The sequence below is a fragment of the Larus michahellis genome, unplaced genomic scaffold (genome assembly GCF_964199755.1).
Source record: "Larus michahellis unplaced genomic scaffold, bLarMic1.1 SCAFFOLD_275, whole genome shotgun sequence".
NCBI lineage: Eukaryota > Metazoa > Chordata > Aves > Charadriiformes > Laridae > Larus > Larus michahellis.
The window spans coordinates 76,621-91,954 of record NW_027436023.1 but is presented as its reverse complement, the minus strand read 5'-3'; the positions used below and the strand labels follow the sequence as shown (position 1 = coordinate 91,954).

Here is a 15,334-nt window from a genome sequence, read left to right as displayed (position 1 = left end):
TGATGTATTCTATTTACCTAGTAGAAGAAACATACCATTATTGTTACCTAAAATTTATATTTTAAAGAAAATATTTTTTCTGTAAAGATTCATTACATGTTGAAATACAGTGTGGTGTTCTTTGTGTTACTGCATAGTCATAAAGTTATTTATTACATTATATATTTTGGCTATTTGCTTAATTACACAGGTATAAAACTACAAACTAGTTTTAGATGGTTAAAACTTTCATTAGAACTAGCTAGGTTATGTTTAGTAGAAGCCTTGTAGAATTATGTACCTCTCCACATACCCTTGCTATTTTACAAAGAGCTTACCTTCTTAAACAGAATGACAAGCAGGTCTGGGGCGGGGGGAGGTGGGGATCATCAACAGACAAACCCCATGTATGTTACACTATTTTAATCATAATATTCAAGTAAGTCCAATTATGCTTAAGTAAATATAGTTAAGCATGATTAATTATATTTAAGTGGTTTTACAACAACATAAAGCTGATAGAAAATATGAGGAGCTTCTTATATGAAGCTTGTATTTTACTAGGATTTTTCAAAGCTGTAGTAGAGATGCAGATGCTGTCTGAAGGGCTGCAGGATGAACAGGGCTCCTCCTACTTACTGTAAATGACAAATTTTTTAAACTCCTCAAGATAGACTTACTTATTCATGAATTAAAACATTTTTTTAAGGACTTGGTTATTCATTTTTTCCATTCATTTTTTTTAAATAGAGAATAACTTTTTATTTGTTGAAACACAAAGTTTTCTTCTTTTTTTTTTTTAGTCTCAGGATAAAACGACTGGGGGAGTTAACCCAGAACCATGTCCAATCTGTGCACGTCAACTGGGAAAACAGGTAAGATATTTAGTCAGCAGGTTTTGGTTCTAGAATGTCTTTATCTAGGTCTTACTCAGTTATATTTAAAATTTTTGACATCTGATTTTAAATGAACATTATCTCAAAACAAGAGAAATAAGCCCTTTCCTATAACATACCAACCAGCCTCTCCCCTGAAATAACGTCTTGCTCAGATGCAAGCACCTCTACTGCCTTTAGCTGTTGACATCAATGCTCAAGTGTTTTGACAGAAGTGTTCCAAGAATGTGTGTTGCTGATTGTTTTATAAGTCAGAAGTTTTGCTTTAATACTTTTGTCAGAAAAATTTCTTTGACATTTTTAAACCAATAGAACAAAGAAGTAGATAAGCTTCTGTAGTATACTGTTGTGTTTTAGTGTAATCTTATTTGATAGTATTCTTTTCTTCGAGTCTTTAAAAAATGGATATTAGCTACTTAAACAGTAGTAAAACCCAATAGAATGAAGGTTGACAATCTGGATTTCTTTTCCCACCACTTAAGTCCTGAACTGCAGGAGTTGAAGTTTAAGTGAGATTTAATCAAAATTGATATATATGATAAAGTACAAAGCCATAGTTTATACTTTACTAGCCATGCATTAGGTATAAACATGAAAGGACTCCTGTATAGTCAAACTAAATTGGCTCTTTTTTTTTTAGAGTAGCTATTTTAAGGTGTGTTAGCTTTATAGACATGTGTAAGCATGAATCAGTGTCCTGCTGCGTTTCCAAAATCCCCTCTATCCCATTCTTCTAAGGGGGATACAGGTTTTTATAGACAACAGTTGTTTCCCCTGTTAACTAATGCTTCATCTCTGAGCTGGACGCGCTCACGGCAAAGAAAATAGCAGTCATGTTGCAAGTAACTATTAAAATGCTTTGCATCCTGTTTCTGCATGATTGAAAGAACCTTACAAAGCCTAAAAGATCTTTCACTTGATCATCGGTCATTTAGTCAATTTCCTCTGCTACTTGGACCCATGAAAACTGGGTTTGTTTGGGTTTTTTTTCCCCTTTTAGAATGGCCTATAGGACAAACTAGTACTGAGTAAGACTCTTTTCTATGTGCAAAAACATTGGTTTACAAATTACTTCTCTGTTAAGGAAAGTCACAGCTGACACGTAGATGTTCCAGGTCCTCAAAGGAAAGACAGTTTCTGCAATGCCGTCTTCTGTTTCTAATGTATTCTGTCAAAAAAAGATTAAGACTCTCTGTTCAAAATCTTTTTTTTTCTTCTTAAATCCAGAGATGTTGTCTAGGACTTAATAATATGTAAAAGTCAAAGCGCTTCCTTTAGGACTCTTTTAAATGCCCTGGTTTGAGGTATGATCTTGTATGAATATATAGATAAGACTTTTACAGAAGGCTAGTACAAACATTTGTGTAATTTTTTTTTGAATGTTGTAAATACTTAATTGGTGTACTTAACGTATGCATTAGGAATCATTATTTATAGAGATGAAACACTGTAATGTCTTACTTCAAGTTTAAAACTGGGAAAATGCAAAAAATTAACAATAACTGTAGAGAACTTCTATGGACTGTGAATCTTTCTGTGCTGGAAAACTTTGAAATCCATGCTTTTTAGCAGCTGGAGTGCTGAAAATTCTAAAATCTTCAATTTTAATCTGATGAGTTTCATGAAAATAAAGACATGTTTCTATGAAAACGTAATTTATTATGTAATCATGTATTAATACACTGGTTTACATTTGCATTGATCTGAAACTGATACTGTGTTGTGTTGTTTTTTTCTTAATTCTCTGCGTAGTGGGCAGTGCTGACATGTGGACATTGTTTTTGTAACGAGTGTATAGCTATCATCATAGAACAGTACAGTGTTGGCACCCGCCGGAGCTCCATTAAATGTGCCATTTGCAGACAGACAACATCTCATAAAGAAATATCGTATGTCTTCACTGCAGAAACTGCGAATCAGGAGGATGATATTCCTGTAAAGGTACATTGTTTTATGTGATTTTCCTGGCCAAAACTTTCAACAGTGAGTATCTGTTGTGCCTTGTTGCGTACTGGATTTAGGCAGACAAATCTACCATATAGTTTTATATGTAGGTTCACTTTTACAATCGGTTTCGTTTATAACAGATATAGTTCTCTTTCTTTTGAATTGGACATGATGTATATAGGCGCCTCTTACAGCGAAATCAATGCTTTTCCATCCTTCCCCAAGGAAGGATACACATTTTCCTGTCAAGTAAAAGTTTTTTTTTTGTTCTTTGTACTAATCATACTATTAATCTGGTTAGTATAGTTAAAAGTAATAACAAAACGTGCCGACAAAGAGTTCCATGGTATCTGTGCAAGGCTCCTTGAACCTTGTGGGTGTACCCAGGTGTTGCTGGCCTCTACTGAAGTCAATGCTACTATGTTCACACTACTTCGGTCAGCCTCCCTGGACAACTGGAATTCCTTTTTATGAGTAGATGCTTCCTAACTCAAATCATTAGATTTGAAGTAGTTGACAGCATGTGGCACCAGGGGGAGTAAATAAGCTATATTTTTAAAGTGCTAGTTATTAGGACCTCACTTCACACATATTTTTTAACAGATTATTTCCTCAGGATTTGGAGATATCACCCTGTTTCTAATAAATTTCAAATAGTTTTCATAAATTACATTAAAAAATAAAATAAATAACTAAATTTCATAAATAAAACACAGAAGGAACAGGTCATCTACTGTCCCGTGTAAAGGTTTGTAGTGTTTGAAGTATTTCTGCATCAAAAACTTCAGGCAAAGCAAAAATATGAATTCTGTGTGAATTCACATGTCATCTTGAGCCAGGCTGTTCTTATTTCATGAAAAACTAACAACTTATACTGTAGCTTCATTGTATGTACTATCAAAACAAGCAGCATTGGTAAAAAAATTCTACCTCATGTTCCTTTGAGGACAGTTAACAAAGGATAACTAACTTACTATGGTTTCTATAGAATGCTGAGGTTATGATCAATATCTTGCAGTATCTATATGAAAATTGTGTGATTAATCAGCTTTCATATTTTCATCTGAACTTTTTCAGTCCCTCTGATATCTTTCAGTATTCAGTACCTCTCTCCTTTTTTTTTTTTGTTTCCCTTTTTTCTTCTGTTGTGTCATACATCTTGCTCTTTATTGTACCAGCACTAGCCATCTTAAGTTAATGCCTTAGATGGAAAAAGGACTACTGTAAATGGGAGCATTTTGCATTGAGAGAGAGAGATTATTGGCATCCCCACATGTTTTGGTTCTGTAAAAGCTTCCAGTGTCTGGTCAGTATTGCAGTGGGTATTGCCAGCCTGTCATTTGAGACAGAATTTGTTTGTTAGAGAGTAGTTTTGATTCTAATGCGTGCTGCTCCATACTTAATTAGAACTAGCTAATTTGTTTATAAATACTCATCTGGATAGTCAACAAGATGACAAACTCAAGGTGTATGGGTAATAAGTAGGGTAATATCTTTTGTTTAAGACAGACTGAAAACCAAGAACTCATAATAGCAAGGGTACTTCTATCAGTTTCATCTCTCCATAAATATTGAGAACAAAATTTAATATTTTTTTTGTGTGCTGTGAACCAAAGCTTTAGTCAATTGTTAGTTCAATGACAAGTCTAATACAATTTATCTAATAAAATGTTAAGTGGAGGGATAGAGAACTTTGCACACTTAGTTATCTTGTTTAAAAACTAAAGCAAAAAGATTGTAACCACTTCGAATGTTGTCCTGTTCCTTTCTATGCCATAGTTTCTCTGATACTGTACCAAGTCACATTAGTAACACCTGAGTCACAGGAAGTCTGAAGGGTGGAAAGATCAACAACAGTGGCTAAAGCTACTATCTCTTTTGGCAGGGAAAAATAGGACCTATGGTAAGGTCCAAAAAAAAGTCTCTGAGGAAAACAGCAGATTAGCAAGAGCTGTCATCATTGAAAAGCACATAAATGACCCTGGCATGTATAGGAAATACCAAAAGGTAGTCTCGTATGTCCTAACTGAAGGTGGTTATGATTGGCAGGCAGCTGCCTTTGGGCTGCAAATGTGTCATTCGTCCTTGCAGATCACAACACCTACTGACATAAGCATTTTTAATTGTCTGACTTTTGGAAACAGTGTACAGGTACAACAGAGATGTCGTGAAAAAAGCTGGCTTACTTCTATGTCTATGATACAGAGTTGGAATCACTATGGAAGACCATGGGAAATAAAATGGTACTGCGTATTGCAGCCTCTCTGGTCTGCTGGAAATCTTCTACATGTATTTCTGGAGCATTCATTTAGCTGCATTACATCTGAATGACCAAGCAGCCCAGCATTGGTTCCCAACTTGTGCTTAGACTTGCTGACATCCTTCTTCGCCAATTCCGCAAGCAGCATAACTTCAGTAAATTTGATCTGTCATTGTAGCAAGCCAACATAGTTAATTCAGAGACAGGTGCAGACAGAAATAAAACAATATTTGTCCATCTGAATCTAGTGCAGCTTGAAATTACTATGCATGTAAGAACTAGCAAGGAAACTAAGTAAGGGCTTCTTAAAAAAACACATTAGGTAAAATTGCTGTAATATGAAGTACACGCTAAAGGAAATAGAGGGAGATACTAAAGAGCTGTTTCTTGGAATCCCCTTCCTGACTTCAGGGGAAAGGAAGGAGTACAGAAATCAAAGTGGACAAGAAGTAGAATGTAGTATTGGATTCATTATGCGCTGAAATATTTCTGAATGCAGAATATGAAGAAGTTTTCATTGCAGCACGCAATCCTTTGAGAATTAATTTGATTATATTTACTGATTTCTTATTATTTTAAATATAATTAACAAGCTTCATAGTACTGAGTGTAAGTGGTGTTTTCAGAGTGAGAAAGAAAAGCAACAGAAATAGCGTTCAGGTAGGTTTTCCATTGCCAGTTTTCAGGATATTGAAGGGAGGGAAACTTAAATGTGTATTTGGAAGATTTCTTTAAAGATCGTGCCACTAAGTTAAACTTCAGGAGGCCGAACTGGCGTGTTTGGTGCAACTGCACTGCTTGGGCTGCCCATTCTGCCTCATGCAGAACTAGGTTGGTGTATCTGTGTAGCACTTCATTCTGACACGCGCTGCCCACGCTGTAGCACATGGCTTGTCCCGTGGCAGTGCATTATACGGGAGGTGTAAGAGCAGTTCAGTGCTACCTAACCTGCCCTTCCTTCAGGTTGCTAATTTTTAATTTGTGTAAGATACGTAGAAGTCCTAATAGAACATTATTTAATAAAACGAGTACAGAAGGAGTTGTTTAATATCCTATCTTACTAATACCGTTCTTTGATTTTTTCAAAGGGAAGTCACTCCACCAAAGTGGAAGCTGTGGTCCGAACACTGAAGAGAATTCAATTTAAAGATCCAGGGGCTAAGTCCTTAGTTTTCTCAACGGTATTAATCACTATTTTCTGTCTTTTCTTTGTGTACGTGTGTGAGTTTAAAGCAGTCATGCTAGTTTCAGGAATTAGTTTGGCTACCAAAATGTTGACTCACTCTGTACAGCCACTTGATTGTTTTGAGAATTTGTAGGGCAATTCGTGTAACTGGGACATGAACAATGGCTGTAGTCAACAGATGTAAAAGCTTGTTTCTTTAAAGGGCAAACACTTAGATTTATATGGGAGCATTAATTCTAAGTATTTTTAAATGGAATGTCCAGGTAGTTTTGATACATTGTAAAATTGGTTTTGTGATAGCTACCAATTTCTTTTATTCAAGCTGATCTTTTTAATAATGTTTCTTATTTAGTTTTATGAAAGATTAGGTTCCTGGCACACAAATACTTCTTTCTTTTTCTTTTTTCTGTTTTTTTAAATTGCAAACACTAGTATTTTGAAAGGCCTTTTTATCTACTCTTTCTTAGGGAAGTTAATTAGTATATTTTAGTTGTCATTGCTGTTTGGGATGTTGAGTTACTTTTATTGTCTCGTGTGGTTTTGTTTTGTTTCTTTTTTACAGTGGCAAGATGTGTTGGACATAATTTCAAAAGCTTTGTATGACAACAACATGATTTTTTCTCAGATCAATGGAATTAGTAAATTTCAGGTACATAAAGGGTATTTTTCTTAAAATTATTTTGAGTGGGGCAAATTACAGTTCATAGAAGTTAATTTGGTCCTTTTACTTCATTGCTTCACTTGAGAAATTGAAAGAGCAGCAAATTTGTTTGGCAGAAGCCTTGATCTCTAACTCTAAATTAATTCTAAAAATCATAATCACAAAGAGCGACAACTTAAAGCCTTTGGAGATAAATGGTACATTCACTTTTGAGAAAGAAGTGTTGGCATGGATGTTAAGGATGAGACATGCTGATCAGCGTTGTAAGAAGTTCTTGCCTTCCTGATATCTGTCGAGTAGCTGTTTTAGGCTGATAGGTCTTGGATGAGTCAGGCTGCAAGGTTGTCACTCTGGGGCCTGTAGTAGTTGCTATAATTTCTTTAAAATATAGATATGTCCCCCATGCTCTTTATTGAGGAACTTTTGTCACACTGCTGTGATGTTTCCCTTTTAGGAAAATCTCTCTGCATTTAAATACGATCCCAACATCAATATTTTGCTGCTTCCTCTTCACACTGGTTCCAATGGACTAAACATCATCGAAGCGACTCACGTTCTGCTTGTGGAACCTATTCTGAATCCTGCACATGAGCTACAGGCTATTGGCAGAGTACATCGTATTGGCCAAACAAAGTAAGAGTTAAACTGGCGTTGAGTGGTTTAGATATGGTCCAGAATAGAACTGCATACTGTAATCAGAATAAATCTAGTTCACCAAACTTCTCAGTTTTGGAGATGAGTGTATTCATGGAAATTCTATTTTTGAAGATGAACATGTAAGGGTCAGAAAGATTAAAACTAAAAAAAAAAAAAAGTTTGCTGAAAATACACAATGTGTATTTTAGGCAGTTCTTTTGTTCTATAGGGGTAAGATGCAGAAGCAAACTGCATTTAGGAAAAGTGTAAGCACTTGAGTCCAAAATCCTGAAAAACCTTCTTGAGCTGCTCTGTATTTTATGTGTGCTGTTTTTAACTTCAAAATTCTGCTTGCAAGCATGTCCAGAAATGTCTTAGCTTTGCAGGTCTGAGCAACTCACCATTTGTGTCATATGTGGCTAAGTTTAGGCATGGCCCTTCCTAGTTTCCTTGAGAGACTCCTCCTAGTTGGTCATTCCCAGCTGTGGATGTGGAGCTGCGTAAGTTGTTGGGGAGTTTTGGAGGAGTTTTTGGGTTTGTGGTTCGTTTTATTTTCTTCCCTCCTCCCCCAAAAGAAATTTATAGTACACACTTTTTAGAACACTTTTTTTTGTTTTTAAGTCACAGTTCTGCCCTCACTCCTGTCTAGATATTTTCGAAGACATTAATGGATTTGCATATCTTTTGTTTCTTCCAGTGTTGTAGATTTTACATGGTTAGCACCGAGCACCTAAAGGTTTTGGAAAGTTTGTCCTGAACAGATAAGATGTATATGTTTTTCCTTAGGTTTCATGTCACTTGAAAAAATTATTTAAAAAAAAAAAAAAAACCAAAAAACCCAAAACCCTGTACACGAAGAAGAAAAATAGTAGGCATTAATTCTGGAATGGTATTCTAGAATAATAGTGGTCTTTGTGTTCTGGAAATGGTGGTAAAGCGAGAGGGCATGAATGAGCATGCATGTGAAAGAATGTTTATGAACAGGTGGATATTTGGGTATGATGGTAAAGATTTTGAATTAACTGTGAGGGCATAAGAAAAATTGATTGCAACAGCCTGCATTATAATTTTACATGATGCTGGCATAAAAGGTCTGGTAAAAACCTTGCAATAAAACCAGCAAGAATGTGTGCTGTACTACTTAAGAGTAAGACTTCAGCAAGGCTTATTTGAAAAAAGGGCTGTGCTCAAGTACAGTGAGCATAAGGGAATACTCTGTTTAGTTTCACTGGTGCAACTATTAGCAGTTCAGTTGAGTTCTTATTTACTCGTCTTTCTTTGAGTAGACCTTTGCCTATGAATCACAAAGTATTCCCCCAGAATTCCTCTGTGTAATGTTACCTGCCAAAGTTTCAACTTAAGATCTGAAAGCCATCCAAGCACTTTCAAGGGTTCATATCTTGAAAATTGTTTATACTGGGGAGCCTGGAGTGATTTTTCATTTTTATCTTTGGAGCTGACTCTTTTCAATTTCACTTTCTTGTGCCTGATATTTCTTTTTTTATTACAGCTTTTGTTTTTGAAATCTTATTTCATAAATGGAGTTCTCGTTTTATGTTTATTGACGTTTTGGGTTTTATGTTTTACTGGTGCTTACAGTTTCATGTTTACTGACTACAATTACTGATTTTTATTTTTTTTTTAATTATAGTATTATGCCACCTTGAAAAAACAATGTTGTTAAAATTCTGGGAATGAGCTTTAATTATCCATCACTCTGAGCTCTGTCTCTTGGACTGACTTGTGACAATGCAGTATAAACATTGTATAGAATCAGCAGGCCAAAGTAATTTCTTTAAAGGACAGGCTAGGCTCTCGAGGACTGTTTGTTTATAGTAGGGACACAGAAAGCAGAACTTTGCCCAGCATCTGCTTTAGGATTTCAGTTAATACAGCTTTTCTTCATTTAGTGTGTGACCCAGCCAAGTAGAAGTGTACGCTCTGGGAGGCACTAAGCATGTTTAAATGTCAGTGGAAATTGTTAATCACCTTGTAAGGCTTCTTTCTTAAAATACTGAGGCGTTTTTTTCAGCATTATTACAATAATTAGCATGAGACAAAAATGCGGTCTTGAACTTTGACAGTAACAGCATAACTTCTGCTCACTTCTGGTCTTGTTTTCTTTTTTAAACACGATCAGATCTACCATCGTTCATAGATTCCTGATAAAAGCAACAATAGAAGAGAGAATGCAGACTATGCTGAAAACTGTAGATAGAAGGTATGTGTTGAATTTTTCTAAAACGTCATTATTGCACTGAAAATTAAAAGGTCGTTCTCAACCAGACTTCTATTACAGTTAGGTATGCATATCTTAAATATAAACTTCAACTGTTTTTCCAATTGTTTTGATTGACAAATAAAATTTTAAATGTTGAAAAATTGAGATTTTCACCAGGTTCCAGTAACTTGAGGCTTAAGGTATTTTAGTTCTCTGGAGAGTATTGTGGTTACATTTTGTATATTTTATTTCATAAAAGCCCAATTAATTAATAAATTATGTGTTATGATTTATCTCTTCAGTTTACCTATTGCCATTAGCATAAAAGCATTGCAGTTAATTGAGTAACACTAAACCTGCCACTGGAGTAACACATATGTTATAAGCTCTAATTCTTTCATTGTTTTTAAATTCTACAAACCTAGTCTGTCAGTTCTGTGTTACACTGGTTGGTTTTGCAGTCAATGCAAGAGTTTTCCAGACGCTAGCTCATAAGTCAGTCTGGTGTGTAGACACAGAAAGCAGTTTTCACTGTGTTGGGTTTGGTTTTTTTTTTGAAAAAAGTTTTTCTTTTCAAAATTTATAAGCAATAACAGACTGGGAGTGGAACAAAAGTGGTATTTACACTTTTCTATGCAAAAAGTATAAGAGGTTTGTACCTCTTTAACTATATTGTATACACATAACAAATCTAGGAGGCCTTAGTTTGAGAAAATTAGTTATTTTTCCTTTTTTTTGGCTGTTACAAATTATGAGACTAAAATTTTTCATGTATATCTTTGGCTGTAGTTATGGAAGGTTTCAGCTTTAGCTTTGAAAAAATGACTTAATCAGTTTCCATATCTATGAAGTAGCGCTACTTTTGCATATAAAATTCCGATAAATATACAGTGGCTGAATGATCCAATGAGGGCTAAAGTTTTGAAAGTGATATCAAACCTTATGCGTGGAAGCTGAAGCCAATCCCTTAAATGTTAAGAGGGCAAAGCGGATTATCCCATGTTCTGCTGCCTCTGCAGTGTTTGGTGTTGCCCACCGTTAGGGACAGTAGATGGACTTTGTGTCTTACTCGGAATGTGCAAGAGAAGTAGCTGATGAGTGTATGTATTTCTCCTGACGGAAAGTGTGTTTTCCTACTGAGCTTCAAAGCTGAACAGTTACTGGACTCTGAACCGTGTGGTCTGTCTTCAGTGCATACAGCTTGTTACTTAAGTTGATTCCTTCTCTGATGTCTGCATGCAATTTTTCCCCACAGCCATACGAGCTCTTCCATGAAACAGTCAGAAGCCTCAGTTCTGACAGTGGCAGATTTGGCTGACCTTTTTACAGAGGAAACTGAAGAACTTGAGTGAAAACACTGGTTTGGCCTAATGAAATCAGAAAGTACCTGACCTAAAAAGCACTGGTATATAATCCACTTGATCTGTCATCCTGTAACCATCATCTACCATTTGTATGTAACAAAGTTATTGGAAATCAAAGTCTTAATTGTTACTGTTTTAGTCTGTGGTGAAATTCTTTGCAGCACACACTTACGATAGCACTGGAGGAAATTTGCACTTTGCACATTATACAAAAACGTGGATTTTATTCCCAAAGAGCATTTGACCTGGATGCTAAAACTGAGATCTTGGACCCTTGGTTGAGAGGACTTTTACCATCAGGTTTGATTGGCTAGTAGCTCAGTCTGAGCAAAACTATGTGGGTGGTTGGGTGGGAAAGGGAAGCAGAGAAACACAAATCTAATTTTTTTTACTGTACAAAGAATTGTTAGAAAGAATGACTGTAAATTAATATTCTTCTAGAAAGGGCTTGTTAGTATTTAATGCAGAGTTATTGAACGTCTTATTGGTAACACTTTAAATGAATAATATTTACTAATAATTTGGATATTTGTATTAGGCTTTTAGATATTCATAAAGACTTGTGACAGTTAAAAGTTTCATTGTTAATGCTTGCTTACTGCAAAATAATGATAATTAAATTATGCTTTTTGTATGTGTGTTGGTCTGGCAATCAGTTAAATACTTGAACTTACTGTACATGTTTCCACTTATTCTTGAAGCCATGACTAATTTAGCACTTTGTTTAAAAAAGAAAAAAAAAAGGTAATGCATTCATTACAGAATTTTTGAAAAATTAATTGGTTAAGCTGCAGATCACTTTATAATAATTTGGTGCTCGTGTACATTTTTCTCACCCTGATTTTTTGTTGTCTAGTTCTTCCCCTTAAAGATGCAGCAATCTAAATATTCAAAATAGATGAAATTAAGGTAGGCAGTCAAATTAAGTACCTAATCTAAATTAGATAATCAGTGGAGAGAGATGTAACTTTTGTGAAATTTCATCCTTAGACATGAGCGATCACTCTACCCCATCTCTATTGAGAGTAGAGAGTTTAGAAAACAAATCTAGACTAACTTTGACTGCTGAAAGTAGGTAAGATAAATTTTAAGCCTTTTGGCATACGTTACGGGTACACATTTATGTAACACCATTTCTGAAGGTATTACAGAAGCAAGCTCAGTTACACAGTTGATGTTAAACACAATTTTGTGTTTAGAGACTGGCAAATGTATATGCATAAGCAACAGGCTACTTCCCTCAAATTACAATTATTTACTGTTTCAGTAGACAATGGGGTTTTTTTGTATGTTTTTGAATCTTACTTGAGGTTGAACTTAAAATGAGTCCTTTAAGAAATCTCATCTTAGAATTTTTATTCTAATCCTGTCTGTTAAATAGATTTGCCATATAGTTATTGAGCTTCTTGAGTTCCGTTTTCAGTCATACTGCATTTGAGTTGCACCGTTTGGGTATTAATCCTGTCTGCATGGCAGACAAGTTTTCTGCTACTGACAACAAATGTGAATAGAATTTACATGAATAATATTGTGTCAAGAAGTGGGTTTTTGGCATTTATAGTCTGTTGTCCTTCTGGACCAATGAGATACTTTGTACTAAAGACTATTTGAGTAAATTTAGACAATGTATCTTTATTTCCCGTAATTGTAATATGTATTAGTCTTATATATACATTTGTTTTGGAGATGACTGATTTTTTTGCAGATCACAGTTTGCAGCAAGGGAAATAGAATAGATAGTAGACTTTTTTCTAAATGAGATTGATCAAAAAGTTTGCACAGAAACTGTGACATCTCCATCCTTGAATGTATCGGGAACTCGAATGACCCTGAGCAACCTGATCCAGCTTCAGAGTTGGCCCTGCTTTCAGTGGTGTGTTGGACCAAATGACCTGCATGGATCCCTTCCAGCCTAAATTATTCCACAGTGTACTGGAGATCATGCTGTACAGACACTCCAGGAACTCTGAGGGCAGCAACATTCCAGTTTCTTCATCGTCCTCGGAGAATTTTAACACCGTACAACATAATGTGACTGAATATTACAGCTGCTGTTCACTCTGATAAATGTGTATCTGTGTCAAAAACTGTGGAACCACATAGTGTTTACATTCATAGCTCCCATTTTAAATAACCAGATGTGGGAATAATAGTTACCAGTGAATGTGAAGATAGAGAAGCAAACTGAAAATTATCTGCTATGAGAGGTTTCCCAAGCTCTGCAAGTTTTTGGCTTGTTTATATAAGGACGGTGGTTTCACTGCTTATTTACAAAAATGTGGTGTTTGGATTCCTAACCAGAAGCATAGCTTCTCATCAAGCAACGCATGAGTCCTGACTTACGTTTTTTTTATGCTCACTTAACAGCATGGAATGTCAGAGATCCGGCATGTTGCTGTGAGTTGTCCCCTGTATCAGCCGAATGTTCACAAGTCCATGAGGCCTGATGGGATTCATCCCAGAGTTCTGAAGGAGCTGGCGAATGTTATGGCAGGACCATTCTCGGTCATCTTGGGAGTCTGGGGAGGTCCCTGCTGACTGGAAGCTAGGAAATCTTATTCTAATTCACAAGAAGGACATGAGGGAAGACCCAGGGAACTACAGACCTGTTAGTCTAATGTCAGTTCTTGGAAAAATTATGGAGATTATACCAGGTACTACTGAAAGGCATTTACAGAATAATGCAATCATCAGGCACAGTCAACATGGGTTCACAAAGAGAAAGTCCTCTTTAACTAATCTGATGTCCACCTGCCTAGTGGATGGAGGGAAGGCAGTAGATGTAGTTTTTCTGGATTTTAGCAAGGCAGTATGACATACTGTCCCTCACAGTACCCTTTCGGACAAGTTGTCCAACTGTGAAATGAGCGGGTTCACAGTGCACCGGGTGAAGAACTGGCTGAAGGCTGGGGCTCAAAGGGTGGCAGTGAATGGGGCTACATCTGTCTGGTGACAGGTCACCAGCGGTGTTCCTCAGGGCTCGATTCTAGTGCCAGTTCTGTTCAATATGTTTTTATCAATGATGTGGATGCAGGAGTTGAATGCACCATTAGTAAGTTTGCTGAGGATACCAAAGTGGGAGGTGCTGTTGACTCTCTTGAGGGACAGGAGGCCTTGCAGAGGTATCTAGAGAGATTGGAGCATTGGGCAGTGATTAATGGGATGAAATTTAACAAGTTCAAATGCTGGATTCTGCACCTAGGGTGGATTAACGCAGTTGACTTGGTTTGTATTCTGCACTGCAGGCTTTGAAGCAGCACTAGAATAAATGGTAAGAGAATAGAGGGCACATTTGACCTGAAGCGATGAGCACCTACTTTTACATCACCAAATTGCAGATTTAGTTAAACAAGGTAAAAGTCAACCTAAATCTTTTGGGGGTGGGGGTGTATTTTTGTGTAATTTCCAAACATTACTATATTAGGCTGTGGAACAATAGTTCCTGGGAATGCCTCTTGTACTTCCCCGTTGGCAACCCAGGTTCTGCAAATGGAGAAATCTTAGTTGCAAAAAGTTTCTTATCTTCTCTTTGTTAACATAAAGGCCACTTCCTGCTAACAAAAGGACATTTGCTCTCAAAATGGCAAATAGTTATACTAATTCTTCGTTCTCCCATGTATATTAATGCACACTTATAGTATAAGAATGTATTCAGCAGCTGTAAGCAGCAGAATTAGTTTCTATTCCAGCTTGTCCCAACATACTGGAAAGTAAACGAAGTAGTGCAGGTGTAAAGCTAACAGCTCCTCCCTGCAAAATGTGTTCTTTGATATGGGTCACTTTAAAAAAAAAAAAAAAAAAAAAAAAAAAAAATAGGCAGTCTTTATTCTGCGGCAGGTATACCTAAATATGACATAAGTTCTTCCATAGTGTACTGCTGTTCTCTTAAATGTATGCCACCTTCATAGCACTAACCTTCAAATACCAGAGAGAGCATGCTGTGTGTCTGGCCCACACAGGAGGGGGACCATCAAACAAGGAAAGGACAGGACGTACATGTGTTGTTTCTCTTCTAGTCTTCTAGTTTCTCTTCAAGTCTACACAGTCTTAGTCAAGCAATGTAGGACTCTATGGAAGAGATTATACTGTGCTAACCCCTGCCACCAGAAAGCAGATCTGATGAAATGATGTTCTGTCATACAGCTCCTCTTTCAGAGGTAGAAAGCCCAGAGCATTTTACCACC

The 15,334-nt window shown here is 36.3% G+C and overlaps 1 protein-coding gene across 7 annotated transcripts in view; it reads left to right on the top strand.

The window, feature by feature from the left end:
* The window catches only part of SHPRH (SNF2 histone linker PHD RING helicase), a 53,073-nt gene extending 41,289 nt beyond the window's left edge, over positions 1–11,784 (top strand). For 6 of the 7 annotated variants that reach the window (XM_074571520.1, XM_074571516.1, XM_074571521.1 and 3 more), the window contains 7 exons: positions 783–854; positions 2,628–2,816; positions 6,171–6,263; positions 6,831–6,917; positions 7,384–7,562; positions 9,706–9,786; positions 11,042–11,784. In XM_074571520.1, coding sequence (XP_074427621.1) covers positions 783–854; positions 2,628–2,816; positions 6,171–6,263; positions 6,831–6,917; positions 7,384–7,562; positions 9,706–9,786; positions 11,042–11,138 — 798 coding nt within the window. In that variant the 3' untranslated portion in view covers positions 11,139–11,784. The remainder of the gene's footprint in view (positions 1–782; positions 855–2,627; positions 2,817–6,170; positions 6,264–6,830; positions 6,918–7,383; positions 7,563–9,705; positions 9,787–11,041) is intronic. The other variant, XM_074571523.1, reaches the window with a different exon arrangement.
* Positions 11,785–15,334: the final 3,550 nt, after the last annotated feature.